Source organism: Apodemus sylvaticus, chromosome 7, assembly GCF_947179515.1.
Source record: "Apodemus sylvaticus chromosome 7, mApoSyl1.1, whole genome shotgun sequence".
Taxonomy (NCBI): Eukaryota; Metazoa; Chordata; class Mammalia; order Rodentia; family Muridae; genus Apodemus; species Apodemus sylvaticus.
In genome coordinates, this window is record NC_067478.1 from 44844519 (window position 1) to 44866529 (window position 22011).

The following is a 22011-nucleotide window of genomic DNA, read 5'->3' on the forward strand; positions in this document are numbered from 1 at the left end:
TGGTTCCAATAAGACAGGTGGAGCGAACGGACATACACAGGTGCCCTGTGCACTCTCTATATGTGCTATTGCACAAATATGCCCACTCAGAACATAAATGAGTGGCATACACACACATCATACACATTCGGACAGACAGACACATGGTCACAGACACACAAATATTATGTAAGTTATTTGAAAAACTACCAGAAACCATAGTTTCTAGGGAAGAAAAGTAAACTTAGTCAGCAGTGAGCTGGATGCTGAACTGAGAAATTTCTTTCTCTGTTGCTCCTTGTTTTCTTTTAAAATGCGCATTATCTACATGTCCACCTCACAGAGGGGAAAACAGACAAGTTACTTCATGATTAAGAAGTACGGTCATGTATGACATGGAGGCTGCTGGACCCAGTCCTGTGTGAGCTTCCGAACACTGCAGCAGTGAAAGGATTAGCCTGGGAGCTTGACACATTCTGGAGAGAAAATGGGCCCCTGCTAAGGGACATCAGGGAGACGAGCAGCGCTCACAGAGAATAAAATGACAACCACGCACACATAAAATAATAAGATGAAAAAATAAAGATAAAAAAGAATGGTGAGCTGAATCCCACGACAACTCACAGGAGCTCCCTGGTGCTGGGGAGTGCCCCTCCCAGTACCTTGGTCTTGATTTGCCCATTTTCTCTTGAAGAAGACATGTCTCTGATTGCTTCTGGGGCCATGTAGTTAATGGTACCAACCTATTTGCAAATCACAAAGAAATCAATGAGAACATCTTTCTAGATTTGTAAATATATAAATGTCAGATTCTTGGAAATTTGAATAACTAATGATTTAAATGACAGACTTGAAAATTCAAACAACTGCCAACAATATAAGAATGTATGTAATATCACATCACAACTCCAATCAAATGAGTTGGGTTGAGAATGAACTGGCTCCCTTTGGAGCACCATGCTTTGTCTTTATCTATGTTGGAGAGCTAGTATTATCTGCTTTTACAACTGTCTAGGCGAATTCTGAACACTGAGGGATTTGCCTATTATTGACTTTCATGTTCAAATAAATTCAACATATTCTCCCTTCAATAAACCAAGAAACAAATTAATACACAAATAAAAGGAACCAGCTAGCTTCATTTCCCAATATTCTTTGGCCCCATGGGCACACTGATGGGCTGGAAAACTAAATCAGAGTTTCTCCAGCTGCGCACAGAAAGTACAGCAAAATTCTTTAGTTCTAAGATAACGAAATGTCTGCATGCTGATTAAGACCTTGCCATAGGTAACTTCAGTCTTATCTACACACACTGGTCATCTGTACTTCTAAAATGGAAAATAATGAATGACTATCAAGCAGAATCACTTGAAGTTCATGCTGTCTACTGATTTTTCTTCATCCCTGGACATAGCCGGTGAGGTGCATCTCACCACTTCAGCTTCAAGACATTTACTACTGCAAATCTCACTGCAAAAGACACCTGGGCTGTAGAGCTTGCTGCACACACAATCTGACTTTGGCTCCCAGGGCCCATAGTAGGAGAGAACTGGTTTACCAAAGCCACCCCTCACCTCCACAATGGCAGGCTTGCATCTGGAATCACACACACACACACACACACACACACACACACACACACACACACACACACACACAAATATTAAGTAAAATATTTCTTTTTTAAATGTAGCTGAGTGGAATACAATATGGCTCTCTTAAAACTATGCCCCAATTTTAAGGAGTAAGAAAAAGAAACAGGGCAATGGAAAACATGAAGGTACAATTCCTCTCTGCTCTGCCTCAGCTATGAGAAAATCATTCAGAATTCATAAATATAGTTGTCTGATCTTGAACTGCTTTTATAAATCAAATTGACCGTGACTTTGATCATGGTCTTTTATAAACAGTTTCTATTCTTTCAAAAGACTTCAAATTTTTGGAGGATCAGGGTTGGTAAAAATATAATATTATCAATATATTTAACAGATAAAAAGGAACCAAGCCTTGTAGTAACCAGCCATCATTAAAATCCTACCAGAGGCCGGGTGTCGGGCCTGACACCTGCAGTCCCATACCTGAGATGCACAGTCTACTTGAGGCCGGGTGTTGGGGCTGCTGACACCTGTACCTGAGGCCTGACTCCTGTACCTGAGGCTGGGTGTTGGGGCTGACACCTACAATTCCACACTTGGGATGCGCAGGCAGCAGGATCAGGAGTTGAAGGCAATTGGTCAAGAACACTCTAGGCTATCTGAAACCCTGGTTCAAAACACTAAAATACAACCAAGACAGCAAAAGTCCTACCTGAGAATCTTTAACAATGCTTGTTGTATCTGGCTGCATTTGGTTTGCAATTCCAAAATCAATTAGCTTCAGCATTCCATCAACTATTACAAAGTTAGCAGGCTTCAGATCACTATGAACAATGCCTTCAAAATAAAATTCATTATGTTAGATGAAGAAAAAAAACATTCTATGGACAGAAAAAAAAGCATTTCATAATCTCTAGTCATTCTTTCAATTAATCAACACGTTAATCTTCAGTTATTATATAGTGTACACCTTCTTAGCAAATGATGTGGGCCAGGTACCACTGAGCGATATGGATTGAGTACCAACATCATCATTTTAAGGGTGAGGACACTCAATGCAATCTGAGCTGAAGCAAACCATTCAGGATTATAGACCTAGCCTGTCAGTGTATGCTGCACAACAAAGCACTGTAGAGACAGTAAGGTTGCAAGGCCTCCCATACCCCAAAGAATCCTATCCTCTGTCTAGTTACTGTTTATAAAAGAAGCAGAGGAAACACATTAAATTGAACACATGTGTTTTAAAGACAAGGGAAAGGCAGAGAAAATCCCTGGAAAGAACAAGAATGAAGCAGGAGCTAACACTGAAACACAAAGACCAAGAACAGAGCAGCTCGCACACCAGGCACAGAAAGAAAATCCTGTGGAGACTGAAACACTGACCATCCTCCTAGTTTCAGGATATCTGAATCACCAGGTAACAGTGGGAGGGCAAGGTTACGGTGTACATGTGTGGATTCAAGTTTCTGTGTATAACCAGTCTTAAGAAATGGGTTTGTGCCTTCACCTCTAAATGAACTTCCAGTTAAGGGTATGTTTCTAAAATGGCATAATTAACAACTATTTTAACTTTGGAGATATGAAAATACCATGTTCATGGATTGTGTGTACTGCCTCCAACATGTTTTTCCAGTAGCTCTTGCGCTCCCATGGATTGATGGACTTTTTCTTTTTAAGCCAACTATTGAGGTCAATGTTTCCACATTCCATCACCATGTAGATGTACCGCTCCGTGATTTCACTACAATTAAGGATAAACAGATGTAACAAAACAATAAATGCCCACATAATACCATTAAGGATTTACTCTTTGCCTAAGAATTATGGCAAGAACAAACTTTTATTTTTAAAATAAAAATGAATTCATACTAATCATAGAGGCGGATGATCTTATCACTGTGTTGCTGTAGTTTGTGCAAAAAAGCTATCTCATTGTGGTAGCTGTCAATAGTTTGGCTATCGGCGTCTTCTAGGTTCACGTATTTGATAGCGTTTATCTGTTTCTTCTCATTCAATACCTGAAACACCTACATAGAAGTAAAGAAAGAGCTTAGGACAGGTAAACTGGAACAGCACTTTCCATTTCACACGAACAGTCTCAGGCGGAGAAATTCTAAAACACGAATAATAGGAAGTTTTGGCCCTATTTTGAGTGTGTGTGTATAAATAAATAAATAAATAAATAAATGTATGTGATGCTGAGAAGCTAAATGTCCATTTCCAGCCCCTATGACAGTGGACATTTAAATACCTCAAAGGTACAAACCCCTAAAGTTTTCTCTATCAGTATCTAAGAAAAGCAACTTAAATGTTGCTGTATATTCACAAAATTCCAGGGATGTCTTACCCAGGAAGATAACATCGAGGAAAAGGCATTCAAACACGGTAAGGATGACTAAGGCTGTGTTTGACGGTTCACTTCTTAGACAGTGGTCCCCCCTTTGATCGTGCCTACTATCAACCAGTTCATTTCTTCCATAGAGAATATTTTTAAAATATCATACAAATAATATTTTTACAATAAAGTCACATTACTTGTAAGCCATCTTTACACTCATTTGTGGAAGGCACATTTTCAGTTAGGTTGGCAGGAGCAATAATGTTCCTAGGAATCAATTTCTAAAAACAGGACTAAGGCAAAGAAGACTGGGACAGAGGCCCCGCGTGAGTTTACAGCTCCCAGCACATCCATCAGGCAGCGCCTGCACTTCCCGCCCTTCGCTCCTAGTGTCTTCTTTCCAAAAGGCCTCCTCCCTTCCCTGTCACTCTTGTTCAGTCACTCTTACCCCCACCTTCTTCCTTCCTTATGCTCATAACAGAAAATCTAATAAGGGAACATGAAAAGGAAAACATTTATTGGAAGATGTGCTCCATGTGGTAATATACACTCCTACTTATTTTGTCTTTTGCTTATGGTTTTGATGTTAGGGATTAAGGCCACCAAAGCCATAGCAGCGGCCTACATTATGTATGTATGTATGTATGTATGTATGTATGTATGTATGTTGCCCAGGCAAATCACCTTGCCTCAGCCTACCGGGTGCAGGAATATACAGCTGGGTGTTACAATGTGTGATGCTTTCCTTATTTGCTATAAGTTAATAAAATAGCTGGAAGCAAGTTACTGCTAGCTTGGCTTAGAGAATTACAGTAAAACTTAAAAAAAGCCCTATATCTCTGGCTTATATGTCACCATAACATAAAATAGCCTAATAGCCAAAGAGGAACACTCAGCAAAGGAATAAAGGTCCTATTAAGTTCTAGTCAACAGAGCTAATATCACCAAACAGTCAAACATGGACATCTTGATATTAAGTACAGGGTGGGGCACAAACAACAAATAAGCTATCCACAGACCGTGGTTAATAGGGAAGGCACAGCTAGGCATGGTTGCACACACCTTTAATCTCAGCACTCAGGAGGTAGGCAGAAGCAGAATGATCTCCACTGAGTTTGAGGCTAGCCTTCAAGAGAGAGCAGCAAGAGAGAGGAAACTACAGTGAAGACAGAATGGAGAACTCTGGTGACTGAGTGTTTGAGTGCACTGGCCAAGAGGACGCATTAGCAAAGACATTTGGACAGAGATGGGATGGTGATACACCCTGTAATGCCAGCATTTGGGAGGCTGAGGCAGAGAACTGCTGCAAATTCAAGGCTAGCTGGGTTATAAAGCAAGGCACTATAGAAGGCAGGGAGGGAAGGAGGGAAGAGGGAGAAAGGCACAAACTAGACAGAAGTAAAATGGCCAAGTGAGTGAGCTTATTATTTATTGCAATAAACCAAATAATAGCTGCTTCAGACAAAGTGACAACACTAATTAAAAACAACAAACAAAAAACAGATTTTGAGACTGCTCAAAAGGTAAAGCCTAAATGTGTGTATGAGAAAAAGCAATCAATAGGTTTTTAGCCAAGTAATTGTAAGAATGAAGTTGCTATGTCTGCAACTGGAGACCAGGGAGCACATGTTTACACATTCTGTCTTAAACATCTGGAAACCAAGGGGAGATGCTGAACAGTCAAGCTGGGGAAGTTGGCCTGGAAATGAGAGGGCTGAATTGGAAATACAAGTTTGGAAACTTTAACCATTTAATGGCAGAAAACAGCCAAGGAAGGCTTGAGTTAGAGGTCAAATCCTGAGTCCTGAGGCAGTGTACCTGAGGTGCAGGGACGCCAGAAAGATGTCTGAGTGTGACAGAATAAAGGCGAGTGCGTGTGGTGTGTGTGTGTATGTGTGTGTGTGGTCATCAATGAGAACTACAGTAAAACAAACCAACTGTCTATAAGAAACCTAAAAGTCTAGGAATGGTATAGAAGAATAGGGGAATGCAAGTTAGGAAATTGGTGGTGGTAGTGGGTTTGAACAGGGGGAGGGGACATGGGATAGAGGGTTTTCGGAGGGGTAATGAGGAAAGGAGATACCATTTGAAATGTAAATAAAGCAAGTATCTAATAAAAATATAAAAAAAAAAAAAAGAAAGAAAAAGAAACCTAATGTCAAAGTCCGAACTTGTATTTCCAGTTCAGCCCTCTCATTTCCAGACCTACTTTCCAAAGTCACATTTAACAAAACTCTGGAAGCCTGAGCGACCGACCTGGAGGGCAGCTCTGTGGGTGAGCAACACAGGCAGAAGTGACCGGGTGGGGTGGGAAGCGAGATGCGAAGACAGCTCTCACAATGCTTTCCCCTCAGTCAAAGTAACAACTGAGCTCAGGGCTCCAGGCAGTCCCAGAAGAAAGCAATTCATAGCCCTACTTTTAAAATGAATTAATGAACAGATAAAAGACTCAAATGTATGCATGACTAAGGAACTCAATCTAAGACCCCGACAAGACAATCTCCAAAGTGAACAAAATGGTAAACTGGAGGAAAAAGTAAAGAACAAGGAAAGAAAAATTAACACGTGAACTGAAACAACAAAAAGAAACCACACAAATGCCTGGAATGAACGGTCAATTAAATTAAAAAGCATCATTACTAAGCAAGATTAGGCAGAAGAACAAATTTTAGGGATGGAAGACAAAGCTAAGACCATATTACACTAGACATACATAAAGAAAATACATTTAATGCACACAGACAATACTCCCAAAAATTCTGGGATACATTCAAGAAGTCAAACCTGAGTATTCATAGAGTAGAAAAAAGATATGTGCTAAATTGGAAAATGGGCAAATAAAATTATAGCACAAAATGTCCCACAGCTGGACAAAGAGATAGCTATTCAAACAGAAGAGGTGCAGAGGATGTTCCATGACACGTCCCATAATCAAGGGTAGCATCATGAAAATGGCAATACCACCAAAATTAATTTACAGATTTAAGATACCCATCAAAATCCCAAGGACATTCTTCACAGTACTAGGAAAACAAAGCAAAGCAAAACAAAACAAAACAAACAAAAAACCCCATGGAAATTCATATGGAACAATGCAATCCTAAGGAAAAAGAACACCTTTGGAGGTATTATAATACTTGAATTTACATTAGTCAAACTGTAGGCAAACTGACTAGAAGGACATAACAATAATGAAAGCCAGGTACTGACATAAAACCAGACAGACCAAAGGAACAAAATAGAAGACCTGGAAACAGACCAACAAAACCAGTGCCATCTAGTTATTTGACAAAGATCTCAAAAGCATTTAGTGCAAAGAAATGACAACCCACCTAACAGCGAGCATTGGCCAGTCTTTCTTTCATCCTGTGCAAAAGTCAATTCAAAGTGGAACAAAGACCTTAATTTAAAACCTAAAACACTGAATTTGCCAGAGGAAAGAGGAGAATATACTTCAAGAACGGGGTTTAAGCAAGTGCTTTCTGAGCCAAAGCATAGGAAATAGCCTCACAAATCAACACATGCGAATACATGAAATTAAAAGGTCCTTGAAGAACAAAGGAAACTATAAACAGACAACAGAACGAGAGGAAAATCTTAGCTACCTATACTTCAAAGAAGGGACTCATGGTCAGAACTACAGAGAAATGCAAAATAAGACAAAACTTCTCATCGACAAACAGGCTAATGAAATGGTCAGTTCCCAAAAGAAGAAACAGGGTTGCAGGGCTCAGCACAGAACACTGCCTGTCTAGAGGACTCAGGTTCGATTCCTAGCACCCACATGGTGGTTAACAACTGTCTGTAACTCTAGTTTCATAGGATCTAACCCCCTCTACTGGCCTACATTTGACTGGCAGAGGCAGACAGACAGGCAAAAGCTTATTATGTGTAAAATAAAACAATAAAGGAAAAAATTACAAAGGATACAAATGGCCCAAGGCTATTTTTAGGTGTGATGAAAGCCCCAGGAAATATATAAACTTCTCTGAGATACTGCCTCAACCCAGTCAGAATAGATGTTATCAAAAAAATTGGACAGCAACTGCTGGTGAGGATGTGGTGAAAGACAAACCCTTATTCACTGCTGCTGTAAACTGGTACAACCATTATGAAAGTCAGAATGGAGGTTTCTTAAGATAGCCCAGCCATGTCATTTGTAGGACTCATTCTACAACACAGACACTTGGACATCCATTTATTGCCATTCTATTCACAACAAGAGATGAAACCAGCCATAATGTTCCTCAACAGATAAATGGATAATGAAAAATATGAATCTATAATATGGTTTCATTCAACTATAAAGAAAAATGAGATCTGTAGGAAAAATGAACATGCTATTTAATATTAACATCGTACACACTAAAAAATAAAAATACATTTAAAAATAATCACTCGAAAATTTAGAAAATAGTCTAATTGCAGAAGTTTATGTTACTAGAGCATTTTTAAAATGAAAAACCTTGACTAAAACAAGGTCGCTACTGAACATCCTAACTAATGACCCTAAGTACACATCAGATCATGCTATGTGCTCAGCCCACTATTTCAGTCTCCATGTAATAATACAGTGGTTACTGGGCACTGCATGGAACACGACACAGAAAGCATCTGAAAGCAGGGGACACATGAGGAAAGGCATGAGGCTGAGGTGCAAGACTTGGTCTAATTTTAGGGGAAGGAGGGGAGGATATGAGGCAGCTTTGCTGGCTCCGGGGCAACATGGGCTTGGAGGAGATACAAGAGCTGCCATCCTTCAAAAGGCAGGATATTTACTCACTTGATACTTACCTTACTTGAACCTCCACTGCCTATCTGCTTTAATATGGAGTAAATTCTTCCGTTAACTGAAATGCATTCATTTGATGAGGATTCTGAAATCTAAACCATTGAGATATGTAAATATAAGTTCAAAGAACATGTCTAACAAACTAGTTTACATTAGGTATGGTGAAACGCTCCCAGTTTTGGACAGCTGGGCTACAAAAGACTCTCAAAGAAAAAAAATCCAAACAACAACAACAACAAAAACATAAAAGAAGAATAAAAGAAATATGTTAAGTAAATTCAGAGACAAACTTCTAATCGGTCTCCTGTTTAACTGATTTTTATTTAATCTGAGTAAAAAATTTAAGCATGTCACTTACTATCCAATGGACAAACTCAACAGCTGCTCATTTCTTCTTTCTTCGCTACTTTCTCTTCCTTCATCTCTTTACTCCCATATCCACGTCCATTTCTTTACCCCCACCTCTCCACTTAACATTCTATAAGAGCAATGTGCCAAGGCCCAGTGAGCTCTGGTCAAGTAGACAATGCACGTTCCATCAAAGGCTACCCTTCTCTTCTGCCCTCAGTGAAGTTCCCTGTCCCCAGCAATCTATCAACTGGTGAGAATTAGCTGTCCTTTCCTTGCTTCTTATAACTGGATGGTCTCACCTGTGTTTACAGACTTTAGAAGAAATGGTGTGCTGAAAGGCCTTATTTTGAGATAGTAGAGGGTTTGATTAGCCAGGTAACCAAATTCAATCAATCAAAATCTGAATAAACTTCACTTTAACTGAGTCGTGTTTTGAATCCAAAAATGACAAAATCTTTCATGTAATCTTCTATAGAAACAGACAGATGGATTCTCATGTCCTTATTCTTCGGACTTAAGTCAGAGTAGTCTCCCATGTTCTCTTTGTTCCTCTGTAAGTAGCATTTCTTGGGAAATAATCCCTTTGACAGCCTTACCCCTGCTGTGAACACTTTTCAGAATACAGAAACACCAGAGACTCCTAGGGCCTTCCAATCTAATTAACTAGATCATTTTACTCTGCTTCTCAATCCCACACAAAACTTCCAAAAGCCCAGTGAAACCTTAAGCACTGATTTCCCTTTCGCAGCTCTAGGCCACACCTGACTGCTTTTGAAGTCTCTCCTGACAGTGGCCTCCTCTAGAGCATTTTCACGTTCCCTTTCCAGTCACTTCTAAATTGCCATCGAGATTTTAATCAGAACAGGACCTATTAGCACCAAAAGGCCAATAAACACATCTTGAATCAACATTGGAGAAAGGGTCTTTCTATGTAACTCTGGATTAAATTAGTGCTGTAACCTACTATGAAAACCAAGCTGGCCTCCAACTCTCAGGAATCCTCCTGCCTCCATCTCCTGAGGGCTGGATGCCAGCAGGCCAGGCTTCTTCCTTTCACTTGGTAACTTCTTATATAATTTCCAGCCTACAGACACTATCAAATCTTTCCATAGCTAGCACTGTAGAAGCTATTGTCAGGTAATCTTTTGTTCCTCTTTTTATATAATGGCAAAATATACATAACCCAAACTTTGCTTTTTTTAACCATTTTTTAAATACAGTTCCCTGGTATTAGGTACACTGGTCACTGTGGAAACGCCACCACTGTCCATCTTTAGAATGTTTTGTCATCAAGTACTGAAACTCTATACCATTTCACAGTAACAACTCCCCAGTTCCTCCCTCCCAGGTATGTAAGTACTCTTCCACTTTCTGTCCATTATTTTTAATCAACTGGTCTTAACAGGTGATCACTCTTTTGGCTATTTCATTTAAATAACATCAGCAGTTAACATTTATCAACTTTTAAGTGTCAGGCCATGCTCTCTCTGCTTTAAGAATTACACATATGATTAACATAACCTTCACAATGATTCTAGCAGTAGGTAGTGTTATTTCTCCATTTTAAGCATGATGAAATGGGTACAAAGAGTTCTTGAAACTTGCCAAAGATCACACAGCTGGTGAAGAGTGAGGCCAAGAAGTGTGTCCAGGAGGCCTGCCCACCAGACCCATGTTCACACTGTGCTCAAGAGTATTATACAATAATTTCAGTCAGTTGGTACCTAGGTTTTTGTCAAGCGATAATTCACATGTCAGCAAAATCTTTTTGGTTTACAAAAACTATAATAAATTGTAAGTGGCTCATGTTGCTACTCTGACTATCCAGAAGATTCACTTTTCCAAATGAATTAACAAAGGAAATGCTGCTGCTCACAAGCACAAAGTAAGCTTCCCTCCCTGAGAGAGTTTACTGGATCTGCAAACCTGATTCTGAGAGCATGTGGGGGACACACTCTTACCAAAGGGTCAAAATCTTTCCTAAGGGAAGATTCTCAAGACCTTCCCTGACAACTTGCCACTGTGAAAGCAAAATCCATGAAACTGACTGCACCATAAATATGCCACCATAAAGCACACGCATCGAACCTGTAAGTTTTGAAGAGGAGTGCTGAGCCCTTGCTGCTGTTGCTGCCGGAGGGGGGCAAGCTGGCTGTAAGGTGTTGACAGCGGACAGGCAGGTGCAAAGTCATTCTTTACAACTGGAGTCTTAAAACTAGAAAAGATTTTTATTTTCTTTAATATAACATTTTTAAAAATTAAAGGAAAAATATAAGTCTTCATGCACTGTAACAAGATCACATAAACCTAAAATTCCCAAATTAGTTTTTCTTAGGAGCTGATATTTATGTGTTTGACTTATATCATGACCAGGTGGTTAATTTGGGGGAAATTGTTGTGAAATCAATTTTTTATCTCCTAACACAAATCCTTCTGAATAAAATAAGATGGAATTAAAAATATGGAGTAAGAAGAATTTTATAACAGCTTAGCCAAAGTAAAGGTCAGCTTATATCTGACCACAGATTTTTAGAATTGTTTTTAAACAATAATGTTCTATGGCAGTCTGCTAGAAATAACTAAGAGCCAATTATGTCAGCAGAAGAGTTTGGTCTTCCAGTTTGTGTCTGTTCTGCACACATTCATACTTTACTTCCTTTGATTGCTAATGTATCTTCATTATTGGTAGCAGTAATTGGCAAAAAACCACTAACAACAACAACAACAACAAACCTTTAAAAAATATCAACAATAAAAAATCTGGGGCTAGAAAGATGGCTTAGTGGGTTTGAGCACCTATTGTGCAAGCATCAAGACCCGAGGCAGAATCCCCAGGCGCTGTGTAAAGTGCTGGCATGGCTATGTGCAGGCCTGTAACCTGGTGGGGTCAGAGGCACAAGCACTGCTTAGGCTGGCTAGCCGCCATGGCTAGCTCCAGATTCTATGAGAGATTCTGTCTAAAGGGAATCGGGTAGGGCGTGGCAGACCCCTCTGGCCTGCAGGCACATGTATCTGCATATATAAGTAAGCATATAGAACACACACATAAATATCTTAAGAGATGCATTATTAATTTAGCTGGAAATCATTCTTTGCAGTAACTACATGTAATAAGATGATGAAATAATAACATTGCATTAAATAGATAAGACACTGGTTATAAATAGGATACTTCTAATTAGGGTAAAAAATGACATTCTGAAAATAAAAAGCCAAAGGCATCATGGAATTATGTTATTCCTTAAAACATTAAAAATATAGTCAATGGTTGAAGGTTATTATATATTCTTTTCTTTGAAATGTCACTCATTTTCTTTTCTTTTTTTTTAACTTATTGATATATTTATTTACATTTCAAATGATTTCCCCTTTTCTGGACTCCCACTCCCCGAAAGTCCCATCAGTCCCCTTCCCTCCCCCTGTTTTCCCACCCAACCCTTCCCACTTCCCTGTTCTGATTTTGCCCTATACAGCTTCACTGAGTCTTTTCAGAACAAGGGACCACTCCTCCGTACTTCTTGTACCTCATTTGATGTGTGGATTATGTTTTGGGTATTCCAGTTTTCTAGGTTAATATCCACTTATTAGTGAGTGCATACCATGATTCACCTTTTGAGTCTGGGTTACCTCACTTAGTATGATGTTCTCTAGCTCCATCCATTTGCCTAAGAATTTCATGAATTCATTGTTTCTAATGGCTGAATAGTACTCCATTGTGTAGATATACCACATTTAAAGGCATCATGGAATTATGTTATCCCTTAAAACATTAAAAATATAGTCAATGGTTGAAGGTTATTATATATTCTTTTCTTTGAAATGTCACTCATTTTCTTTTGCAATATCTTTTATGTTTCCTTTTTATTAGCATTGATCATCTAATTTCCACACACCTCTCATTCCTGTCCTCAGTTCTGCATCTTTGAATATTTTCCCAGCTATGTGAATTATACATCTGATATCATTCAGAGGCCATCCCACTCCAATTACCACTTCATACATGGAAATATCTATCTACCCTGTTCCATTCTAAGAATGCTAAATTTCCTTTAAAACATTTCTCAGCCAGAGAAGCATACATGTTCACAAGCAAAAGAGACAGACTGCATACTTAGATTTTCAAGCTCTAAGAGTATAATATGACAAAGAGTACTTTTACAACAGTCCTTAAAAATAGAATAATTATACAATATATATGTAATCATAATTTGCTTACCCCTTTGGATTTTTTGTTTTGTTTTGTTTTTTGGATTTGGTTTTTTGGAGACAGGGTTTCTCTGTAGAGCCCTGGCTGTCCTGGAGCTCACTCTGTAGACCAGGCTGGCCTCCTCTGCCAGAAATCCGCCTGCCTCTGCCTCCCAGAATGCTGGGATTACAGGCGTGCGCCACCACTGCCTGGCTACCCCTTTGGATTTTATAGAGTCCAAAAACTAATGCTGAGAAAGAAAGTAATTTCCAAGACTCTAAATAAGAGAGCAGGTTCAACCTAATACAGTTTGGTCTGAAAGCTTATCTTATTTCTATTTACCACCTTGCATTGTGAGCTCAGAGCAAAAGTTAATTACCATTTCATGAAATCATCCAAGGAACTGCAACGAGGTGTCTCACAAACAGACTTTGGATCAAGCCATTTGGGGACTGATATTGGTGGTGACTGCTTTGAAACAGACAAGGCAAGTTGCTCAACCGTGGTACACTTCTACTAAAAGAAAGTTTAAAATTTCATGACTAAGAGAATTAGGCATTAACAGTTTAACAAATATAACCTTTAAAATAATAAAAATATGAAAAGCAAAGCTGTCCTAGTTTGGGTTTCCATTGCTGTGAACTGGCACTATGGCTTTTATAATGGACATTTCACTGGCACTGTGTTTCAGAGGTTGCGTCCATTACCATCGTGGTGGGAAGCGTGGCATCATGCAGGCAGACTTGGTGCTGGAAGAGTCAAGAGTTCTACATCTTGATCCGAAAACAGCAAGAAGGAGAGTCCCTTCTGCAGGAGGAAGGTCCCTTCCACACTGGGTGGAGCTTGAGCATAGGACCTCAAAGCCCACCCTAACAGTGACACAATTCCTCCAGTAAAGCCACACCTGCTCCAACCAGGCCTCCGGCCAAGCAAATTTAAACCTCCACAGGCAGAGTCCAGAGGTCAACTTAGGGTGTTGTGTTTTGAGAAAGTCTCTATGTTGGACCTGAATATCACAAATTATGCTAGGTTGGGCTGGCAGACCAGTGAGCCTCCAAACCTACTGGTCTCCATCTCCCAGTGCTAAGATAACCCCTGCCCAAGCCCCCTCCCCCTGGCTTTAACACTGATGCTCATTATCAAACCCAGGTCCTCATGCTTGTGCAGCATTTACCACGCTACCTCTACCAGCCCAAAATATAGTCACATTTTAGAACTGTTCTTTTATTCCACACTTAATGCTAACATACTCTACTCAAACTGTCCCCAGACTGAAGTGCATCTCGTCTATGGCCATACCACCCTGAAACGTGCCCGATCTCGTCTGAAGTGCATCTCTGTAGACAGTAAGCTCATTGCAAAGTTCCTCAACATTTTATAAAAATTTAACACATAATGTTTTTGATAGATGGAAGATGCTGGGTCTTGTTTTGTTAAATATGTTTGAGGACCTGAGTTTGACCTGCCTGCCTCCACTTCCCAAATGCTAGGATTAAAGATGTGCACCACTATGCCAGGCCCAGAGTATTTTTAAGAAACAATGTGGAGTCACTAGGATTTTAATATATGACAGCAGCGAATAAAGAACATGACAATGTACTGAGAAGGCAGAGACCTAAGAGTACGACTTTGTAAGAAATAAGGAAGCAGCCTTACACAGAAATGGGGAAATCACAGCTATAAAGTAAGATGTATGACAAATGAACGCTCTTTAAGAAGGCTGCTCAGTCAGCAGGGTCACAAGAAACTGGCTATTCTTCCTTGCTGTTTCTAAAAATGTTTTCAGTGCATTTACTGAATTTAGAATATTTTCATCCCCAAGCAAAAACTCCATACTGTAATTCGCTCCTCCCTCCTTACAGTACCCATTTCTGCCAACTAAGAACGTAATTTCCATTTCTATGGTTTTGCCTATTTGGAACATCTCAAATTAGCTCGCAGAACCAATGGCTTCCTGTGATATGCTTCTACATTTAGCAATTTTAAGGTTCACTTAGGTTGGAGTGTGTACCAACATTTTATTGATTTATTAGTAATACTTCATTAAAAAGATGTACCACATAATATAGATATCACTTTTGCCACAGTTATGAAATTCTACTATGAATAAAATCCTTTCCAAATTATTTTTATGGATATATGTATTCAGTTCTCTTAACTATAAATCTATTGTAGGGCTAGAGAAAGAACTTAGGGGTTAAAAAACTGTATCACTCCTGCAGATGATCAGAGTTCGATGTCCATTGCCCACACTGGGCAGCCTGTCCACCACTGGTGACTCTAGTTCTAGAAGTCCAACGCCTCTGGCCTCCATAGGCACCTGCATCCACAGGCACACACCCACACACATTTACAAAAACAGAGAGAAAAAACCCCAAAACTACAACAGTCTATTAGTAATGATGAAAACAGAATTTATCCTGACATGTGCTCTTAGCATCCTACAGGTGCTACTGATCAAATATTCTGGGGAAATAAAAAAGAAATCATGTAAATAAACTATCGCACTAAATATGGCCTCTCATCGCCTCAGCACTACAAAATGAAGCATCCAACATAACACATCAAACCTGAGACACATGTCACTGAAGACAGTAATGTAGTGTAAGTGACCAGAACATCACCTCTTTACCAGCCTTTGGGGTCACATCCGGAACGTGCCACTGGTATGCAGATGCAGCAGACTGCTGGTTCACACCCTCAGGTTTTCGGGCAGGCAGCCACTGCTTGTGCCTTCTTTCTGGAATCTCTGGTTCTTGATGCCCTGTAGTTTCTGAAATTTTGTATTCGTTAAAAATTAATATTTGAGGATAATAATTAAGGACAGGTATGGTGGCATCCATCTGTAGTCTCAGAGGTAGGAGAGGATGGATCACTTGAACCAGAGACCCTGAAACCAGCTTGGGCAGTTCAGCAAGACCCCACCTCAAAACAAAATAAACCTCAAATAAACAAGTCAACATAAGCAATAAGAATGTCGTATAAACTATGCTTCATTTTTATCTGAAAATAACAGAAGTTATTATAAGTGCTTCTGGTTTTTAATAAATAAAAAATATAAACTGGTAAAAGACCTAATAAATTAAATCCAAATATGATTCACTCCTAAATGCTCTTTGCTAAACACCTGAAAAATCAGTGTACATTTCTTTCTTTCTTTTTTTTTTTTTTTGGTTTTTTTCAAGACAGGGTTTCTCTGTGTAGCCCTGGCTATCCTGGAACTCACTCTGTACACCAGGCTGGCCTCAAACTCAGAAATCCGCCTGCCTCTGCCTCCCAAGTGCTGGGATTACAGGCGTGCACCACCACCGCCCAGCTTCAGTGTACATTTCTATAATCAAAAAGAAATATATGAGTAGCTCAGCAACAAAAGGGCATCTCATAAAATTCAATGCTCAATCAACCACATAAGTATACAAAAAATATGAATAATCTAGGCCAAAAAGAAACATTACAGAATCAGATTAAAAATAAAAAAAGCAAAAAAAATCTATAGCAGCTATCATTCCAAGAGTTAGGATACTAAAAATGTCACCTTAAACTTGTGAGGCTCAGCCGGGCAATGGTAGTGCACGCCTTTAATCCCAGCACTTGTGAGGCAGATACAGTAGTCAGATTCTGAGTTCAAGGCCACCCTGGTCCACAGAATGAGTTCCAGGACAGCCAGGGCTACAAAGAGAAACCCTGTCTCAAAAAACCAAAAATGTGAGGCAGGAAGTTCACCTCCCATCTCCTTTAGAAATTCTGACCTTGACCTCTTAGAAGCAGTACAATAACAAAATGAAAAGGATCCCAAAGAAAAAGGACATACTATTGCCAAACATGACTGTGGACCTAACAACACTCACAAATTGGGCATTGTAGAACATGCCTGTAATTCCAGCCCTTAACAAGCTGAGGCAGGAGAACTTTGAGTTTGAAAACAGCCTAAAATTAGACCTTGTCTCCAAAAAGAATAAAACCATCATACACACAAAGTAGCCCTAAGGAATAAAGAAATTATTAGAATTGTTCAGTGAATTTAGCAATGTCAATATAGCTAAGTAAAATAAATAAATAAATAAAATTTATACACTAGCAATAAAGTTGAACACCCAAATTATGTACAGCAAAGGGTACCCTTCATTATCACAATACCAAAAATATCAGCTATCCTCGACTAAATCTACCACAACACACACAAGAGCTCTAGAAAACAGGATTCTTGGTGTATTAAGTGACTGAACACATGCCAAACTAGTGGGCTGAAGGCTGAAGATGACAAGTGTGTTTCAGATGTCTTTATAGGCTCAACTGCTTCTCAATCAAACTTCAATTTTCCAGTGAATGAAAACTGATATCCAGAACCTAGAATTTTTATGGAAATTTAAAATCTTGACACTTTATCTTATCATATATATTTATGTTCATATCACATACAAGCAAAATTAAACCTAAAAATGAAAGATTAAAATGATTCCCTACAATATGTAAATGTTTAGGATACTCCCAGAAACCTTGCTTAAAATAGCAGAAAGTATAAAGGCAAAGACTAGGAAGTCAGAGGGCACAGAAATTCAGAATTCTATTTCATCAAATTAGCTATATTAACAGGAATATTTGATAAAGGTGGCATTTCCTAATGGTATCAAAAGATGACAAGAAAAAATGAAAAGCAGTTTCCAAAAATCCCAAGATTAGGAATCTGTTCCCAACCAATACGAAGGCAAAGAATAGGACTGTCGTGCGGATGAAGCACTACTGGGGAGACAGGCTTCCCTAGGCTCTGGACTTCCAGGATTAGAATCAAACAAGCACCAGGCAAACATCAGAGCTAGCCTTACTTGGCTTCCAAGGTCTCCTCAGGAGAGAGAGCATCAGCACACACTCAGTCACCCGTAACCCTGCCCTCCCCGGAAAGCATGCCGACTTTTAGGTCCTAAACCATGTGAAGTGTAGGCATGTTACTCAGATCACTAACTGCCCAATGCTACAGCAGCCACCTTCCAGGCCCTCGCAACGGCCCTGTCTACCATTTATTCTTTAGCCTAAGCTATTCCCTCCAGCTCAGGGCTACTACCAAGAGCCCCCACTTACATGCTAATGGGTTTTCAAATTTCTTCTCTTTCAAATATTTTTCCATACTTTCCCTAATTCAAATGAGGTTTCTAAAATTTTCCCTCTTCTAAATTCTCACAGCATTTTGCTTGTTATCTCTCCTAACAATCTTCACATTTTACCCCACATTAGCTGTTATCTATTCCATGTGCACTCCATAACTGATTTGCAATGTTGGGACCCTAGTCCTAAAATTATTGGATCCCTAAACATTTATTATAGTACCTATATAGTGGAAGACCAATGTCTGATTTAAAATGAAAATTAGAGAGGACTGTGATATAGAAGTTACTTTTTTTCCCTTTGGTGACAATAGCTGTTAAACCAACTAAGAAAAATAACTCAGTTCCATTTATCGTCCCTCTTTTTATGTCCCCTTTAGGAAAATGGCTTCCTCTCCTATAGAAGTCAATACTTTTCACGCATACTGTAAAAAACCTAAAATGGAAAATAAAGGAAGACAAAATTTTACATCACAATGAGTGTGGATTGTGTATGATATGTGTGCACATTTGTGTGTAAGCATAGAAGTCAGAGAAAACCTCAGGTATCAGTTCTTGCTTTCATTTTGTTCTAGACAGGGTCTCTTATCATGTGCTGTGTGCATCAGAAGGTAAGGCTTGTGAGCTTCGGGGGATTCTCCTGTCCCTGCCATCGTCCCACAGGAGTGAGGGCCTTGTAGGCCTGACGACGGAGCTCAGCTTTGTGTGTAGGTTTGGACTGGGTCCTCACGCATACATGGCAAACACTTTACCCACAGAGCACCTCCCCAGCATGTCTGTGTATGCGTGCTATTCTTTGATTGTTTCAAACATAGAGAACGAGCTTGCATGGTTATCTTATCACTCCCCCCTCCCCCACAGAAACCCTTTTTATCCCCAGGTCCCCCTCTGACTTTCATATCCTTCTTTTGTCAACAACCCAGTGAATTTAATCAGGTGGACTATATGAGCACGTACCTTCCAATTTTGTTAGACTTGAATCTGTTTTACTCTTCAAGGTTACTAAATCAGACATAAGTTCAGAACTCCTTTCATTAGACACCAGAGAGTCTTTCAAATGGATAGTTTGAATGGGCTACATAAAAAAGCAAAGAAAGATTTCAAATAAGATAATGTAGGATAAATAGCAGTAGTACTAATTGGTCTTAACTGTTCAATATATAATAGAATTTTATCTATGTGAAAAAATTGTTTGTGAAATTATCTCTCACATTTGTAGTCACAAACTCCCAGAAAATATTAACATTCTAAATTACTGATTATAACATCAGGAAAGGTCATAACTATTAACTTGACAAATTTGCTTTAAGTGGACATTTTAATATTACTTAATTGCCCCATTATACTTCGCTCAAAAAAGAAAGTGTTAGAAAATTTGGGTCCAGCATAGACTAAGCCTGGTGATAAAATGTAAGTATCCTGTTTACATGACCCTATCTTTTAGTTAGTATGTGTTTATGAATTTTGCAGTACTGGAATTGAACTCAGAGCCTCACTATGGTAGTTATGTGCTCTACCACTGAGCCAAATCCCCTGTCCCGATTGTACTATATTACCAAAATATAGCATTAGTAAAAGTTGGCATTTATATAACCTCAAGGCGGTAGCTATTATAAATTGAGAAAGTATAATTTTTTAATACAGTTAAGTACCATTCCCTAAAAGGAGAGAAAATTATTTTAAAGCATAGATCACGAAAGCTTGTAATGCTAAAAATTCACACAATGCCAGGGATTTAAGCCAAGTATATATAGCAAGAATATTAGAATCCCTACAAATTCCTGCATCTGGAACTAGCCACTTCCTGTGGTAAAGTTGACAAAGGTGGAGGTATAGCAAATTAATACTTATGCTTCTATCTCTGCACTAACATATGCTCTGGGTTTAAAAATGCTTGGTCAACATTGTGTCAGAAAACATACTAATAAACAAAACCTGGGGAATGGCTTCCATGCTGATTCTCAGACCCAGGCCTACTAATCCATTGAAACAAATCCTAATTAATGTACCTCATGACTCTTCTAATACTTGCTCTACCACCTTAATCTTTGAGACACAGTCCAGGACCTCTGTGTCACCTCTCAGCGGTGGCCTCAAACTTCCCATGGCTTCATCAGCACTTTGGAGACGAATAAACACTAGGTCCTTTCCCTAAAGAAAGCTCAGTGAGTTCTAGACCAGGAACCTTTGCTTCACATACACTTAAAATTGTAATACCTTTACACCTCTCAATTCGTTGGTATCATTTCCACTCGATTTGGATCCAGGCATAATCGAATCTCGGTATTCTGATCCAGATAACTTTCTATTACCCATGAGACAAAAAGATTTTAACAGTTAACATGAAATTGTTCCATTTTTCATTTTAAAACCTGCTTTCAATACATATAACTAGTACATATACACTTTGAATTGGAAGGCTCTCTTTAAAAGTGACATAATTCTAATGCAAAGGTGACTATGCTAAAAACTGAGGTACTAAGCAATGACAACGTGATGAAGAGATAGAGGATTGCCAGTGCCCTCATTACCTAACAAGTTACAGCTGGAGCTCAGATAAGAATGTGGGAAAGGAAAAGTATGTAGATGAAACTACATTTCAGGCTGCACACAGATGAAGGATAAGAGCACACAATGAACTGCAATGTGGACCTCTACAGTGTGGCATACAGTCTGTCATAAAAAGCATCAAGAACACGGCTCAGTGAACGCTGAGGGATGGGAGGGTTTAAAACAATACATTTTAAGAGTGGGAGAAAAAGCTCCAGTATGCTTCAACTAAGTATTTGAAATGGAGGTCTAAGATAACAGGAATATGTAACTTAAATACAAATATGCTTCTAGCCATCAATATTTGACACCTAAATGGAATAGGACTTCAATTACTGAAAGCACCAACTAAAATAATTTGTTTCTCAGTTTTATTAGCACATACCACCATATCAAGCACATTTCCATTTCTTATTTGAGAGAAGACATTCAAATTGAGAGTAGGGGCATATATCAGATAAGAATGATCCTTCATTACTGAGTTTATCTATCTGTAAACACGCACATACATATATGTATATATATACATATATATATTTATAAACATAACATATATAAAGCATACATATAGCATCTGCTTACTTTATGGCAGGGCATATGGCAAGGGTGATTTGAGCAACCCCTTGATTTAAAAGATTTTCCTGGCTCAGCCACCCTGTTAGGTCTGCACCACCTCACTCAGCAGCCAACTAACTTACTCATTTTTGGTGCTCAGGGATGAGCCCAGGGCACCTCCCGTGTTTAGTATGCACTCTACCCAAGCTAGGCTCCCAGCCTCTATCCCACTTCTTGAAGCCCGGAGCTCTGAAACAATGTATGAAGCCATCACTGTTCCCACTAATAGCTAGCCAGCACTTAAGTAAATTAAAAACAAAGTTTGTTTTCAGATCACCTCCCATCCCTGCTATAAAGATTCTCACACTATAATAAGCACTATACTGGGTATATTACTATTAATAAGAAATGCTCAAATGGCTCAAATTTCACTCTTCATAGCTTCTACACATCATGTTCACTTGGCAATTTTCCAATAAATCTTCTCACTTAATAGTAGCTTCAATAAATACTTTTAATGGGAGAAAACTGAAGTAATTTCCTTCTATTCAATTTGTTCCTAATAG

General features: G+C 39.0%; 1 protein-coding gene across 3 annotated transcripts in view; it reads right to left on the reverse strand.

Moving 5' to 3' along the window:
* The window catches only part of Ttk (TTK protein kinase), a 39553-nt gene that overhangs the window by 8935 nt on the left and 8607 nt on the right, over positions 1-22011 (reverse strand). For all 3 annotated transcript variants that reach the window (XM_052187727.1, XM_052187728.1, XM_052187726.1), the window contains exons 9-18: positions 20558-20645; positions 19298-19415; positions 15866-16014; positions 13621-13754; positions 11144-11270; positions 8707-8796; positions 3444-3601; positions 3164-3315; positions 2287-2411; positions 642-722 (exon numbers count right to left, since the gene is read on the reverse strand). In XM_052187727.1, the coding sequence (XP_052043687.1) occupies positions 642-722; positions 2287-2411; positions 3164-3315; positions 3444-3601; positions 8707-8796; positions 11144-11270; positions 13621-13754; positions 15866-16014; positions 19298-19415; positions 20558-20645 (1222 nt within the window). The remainder of the gene's footprint in view (positions 1-641; positions 723-2286; positions 2412-3163; positions 3316-3443; positions 3602-8706; positions 8797-11143; positions 11271-13620; positions 13755-15865; positions 16015-19297; positions 19416-20557; positions 20646-22011) is intronic.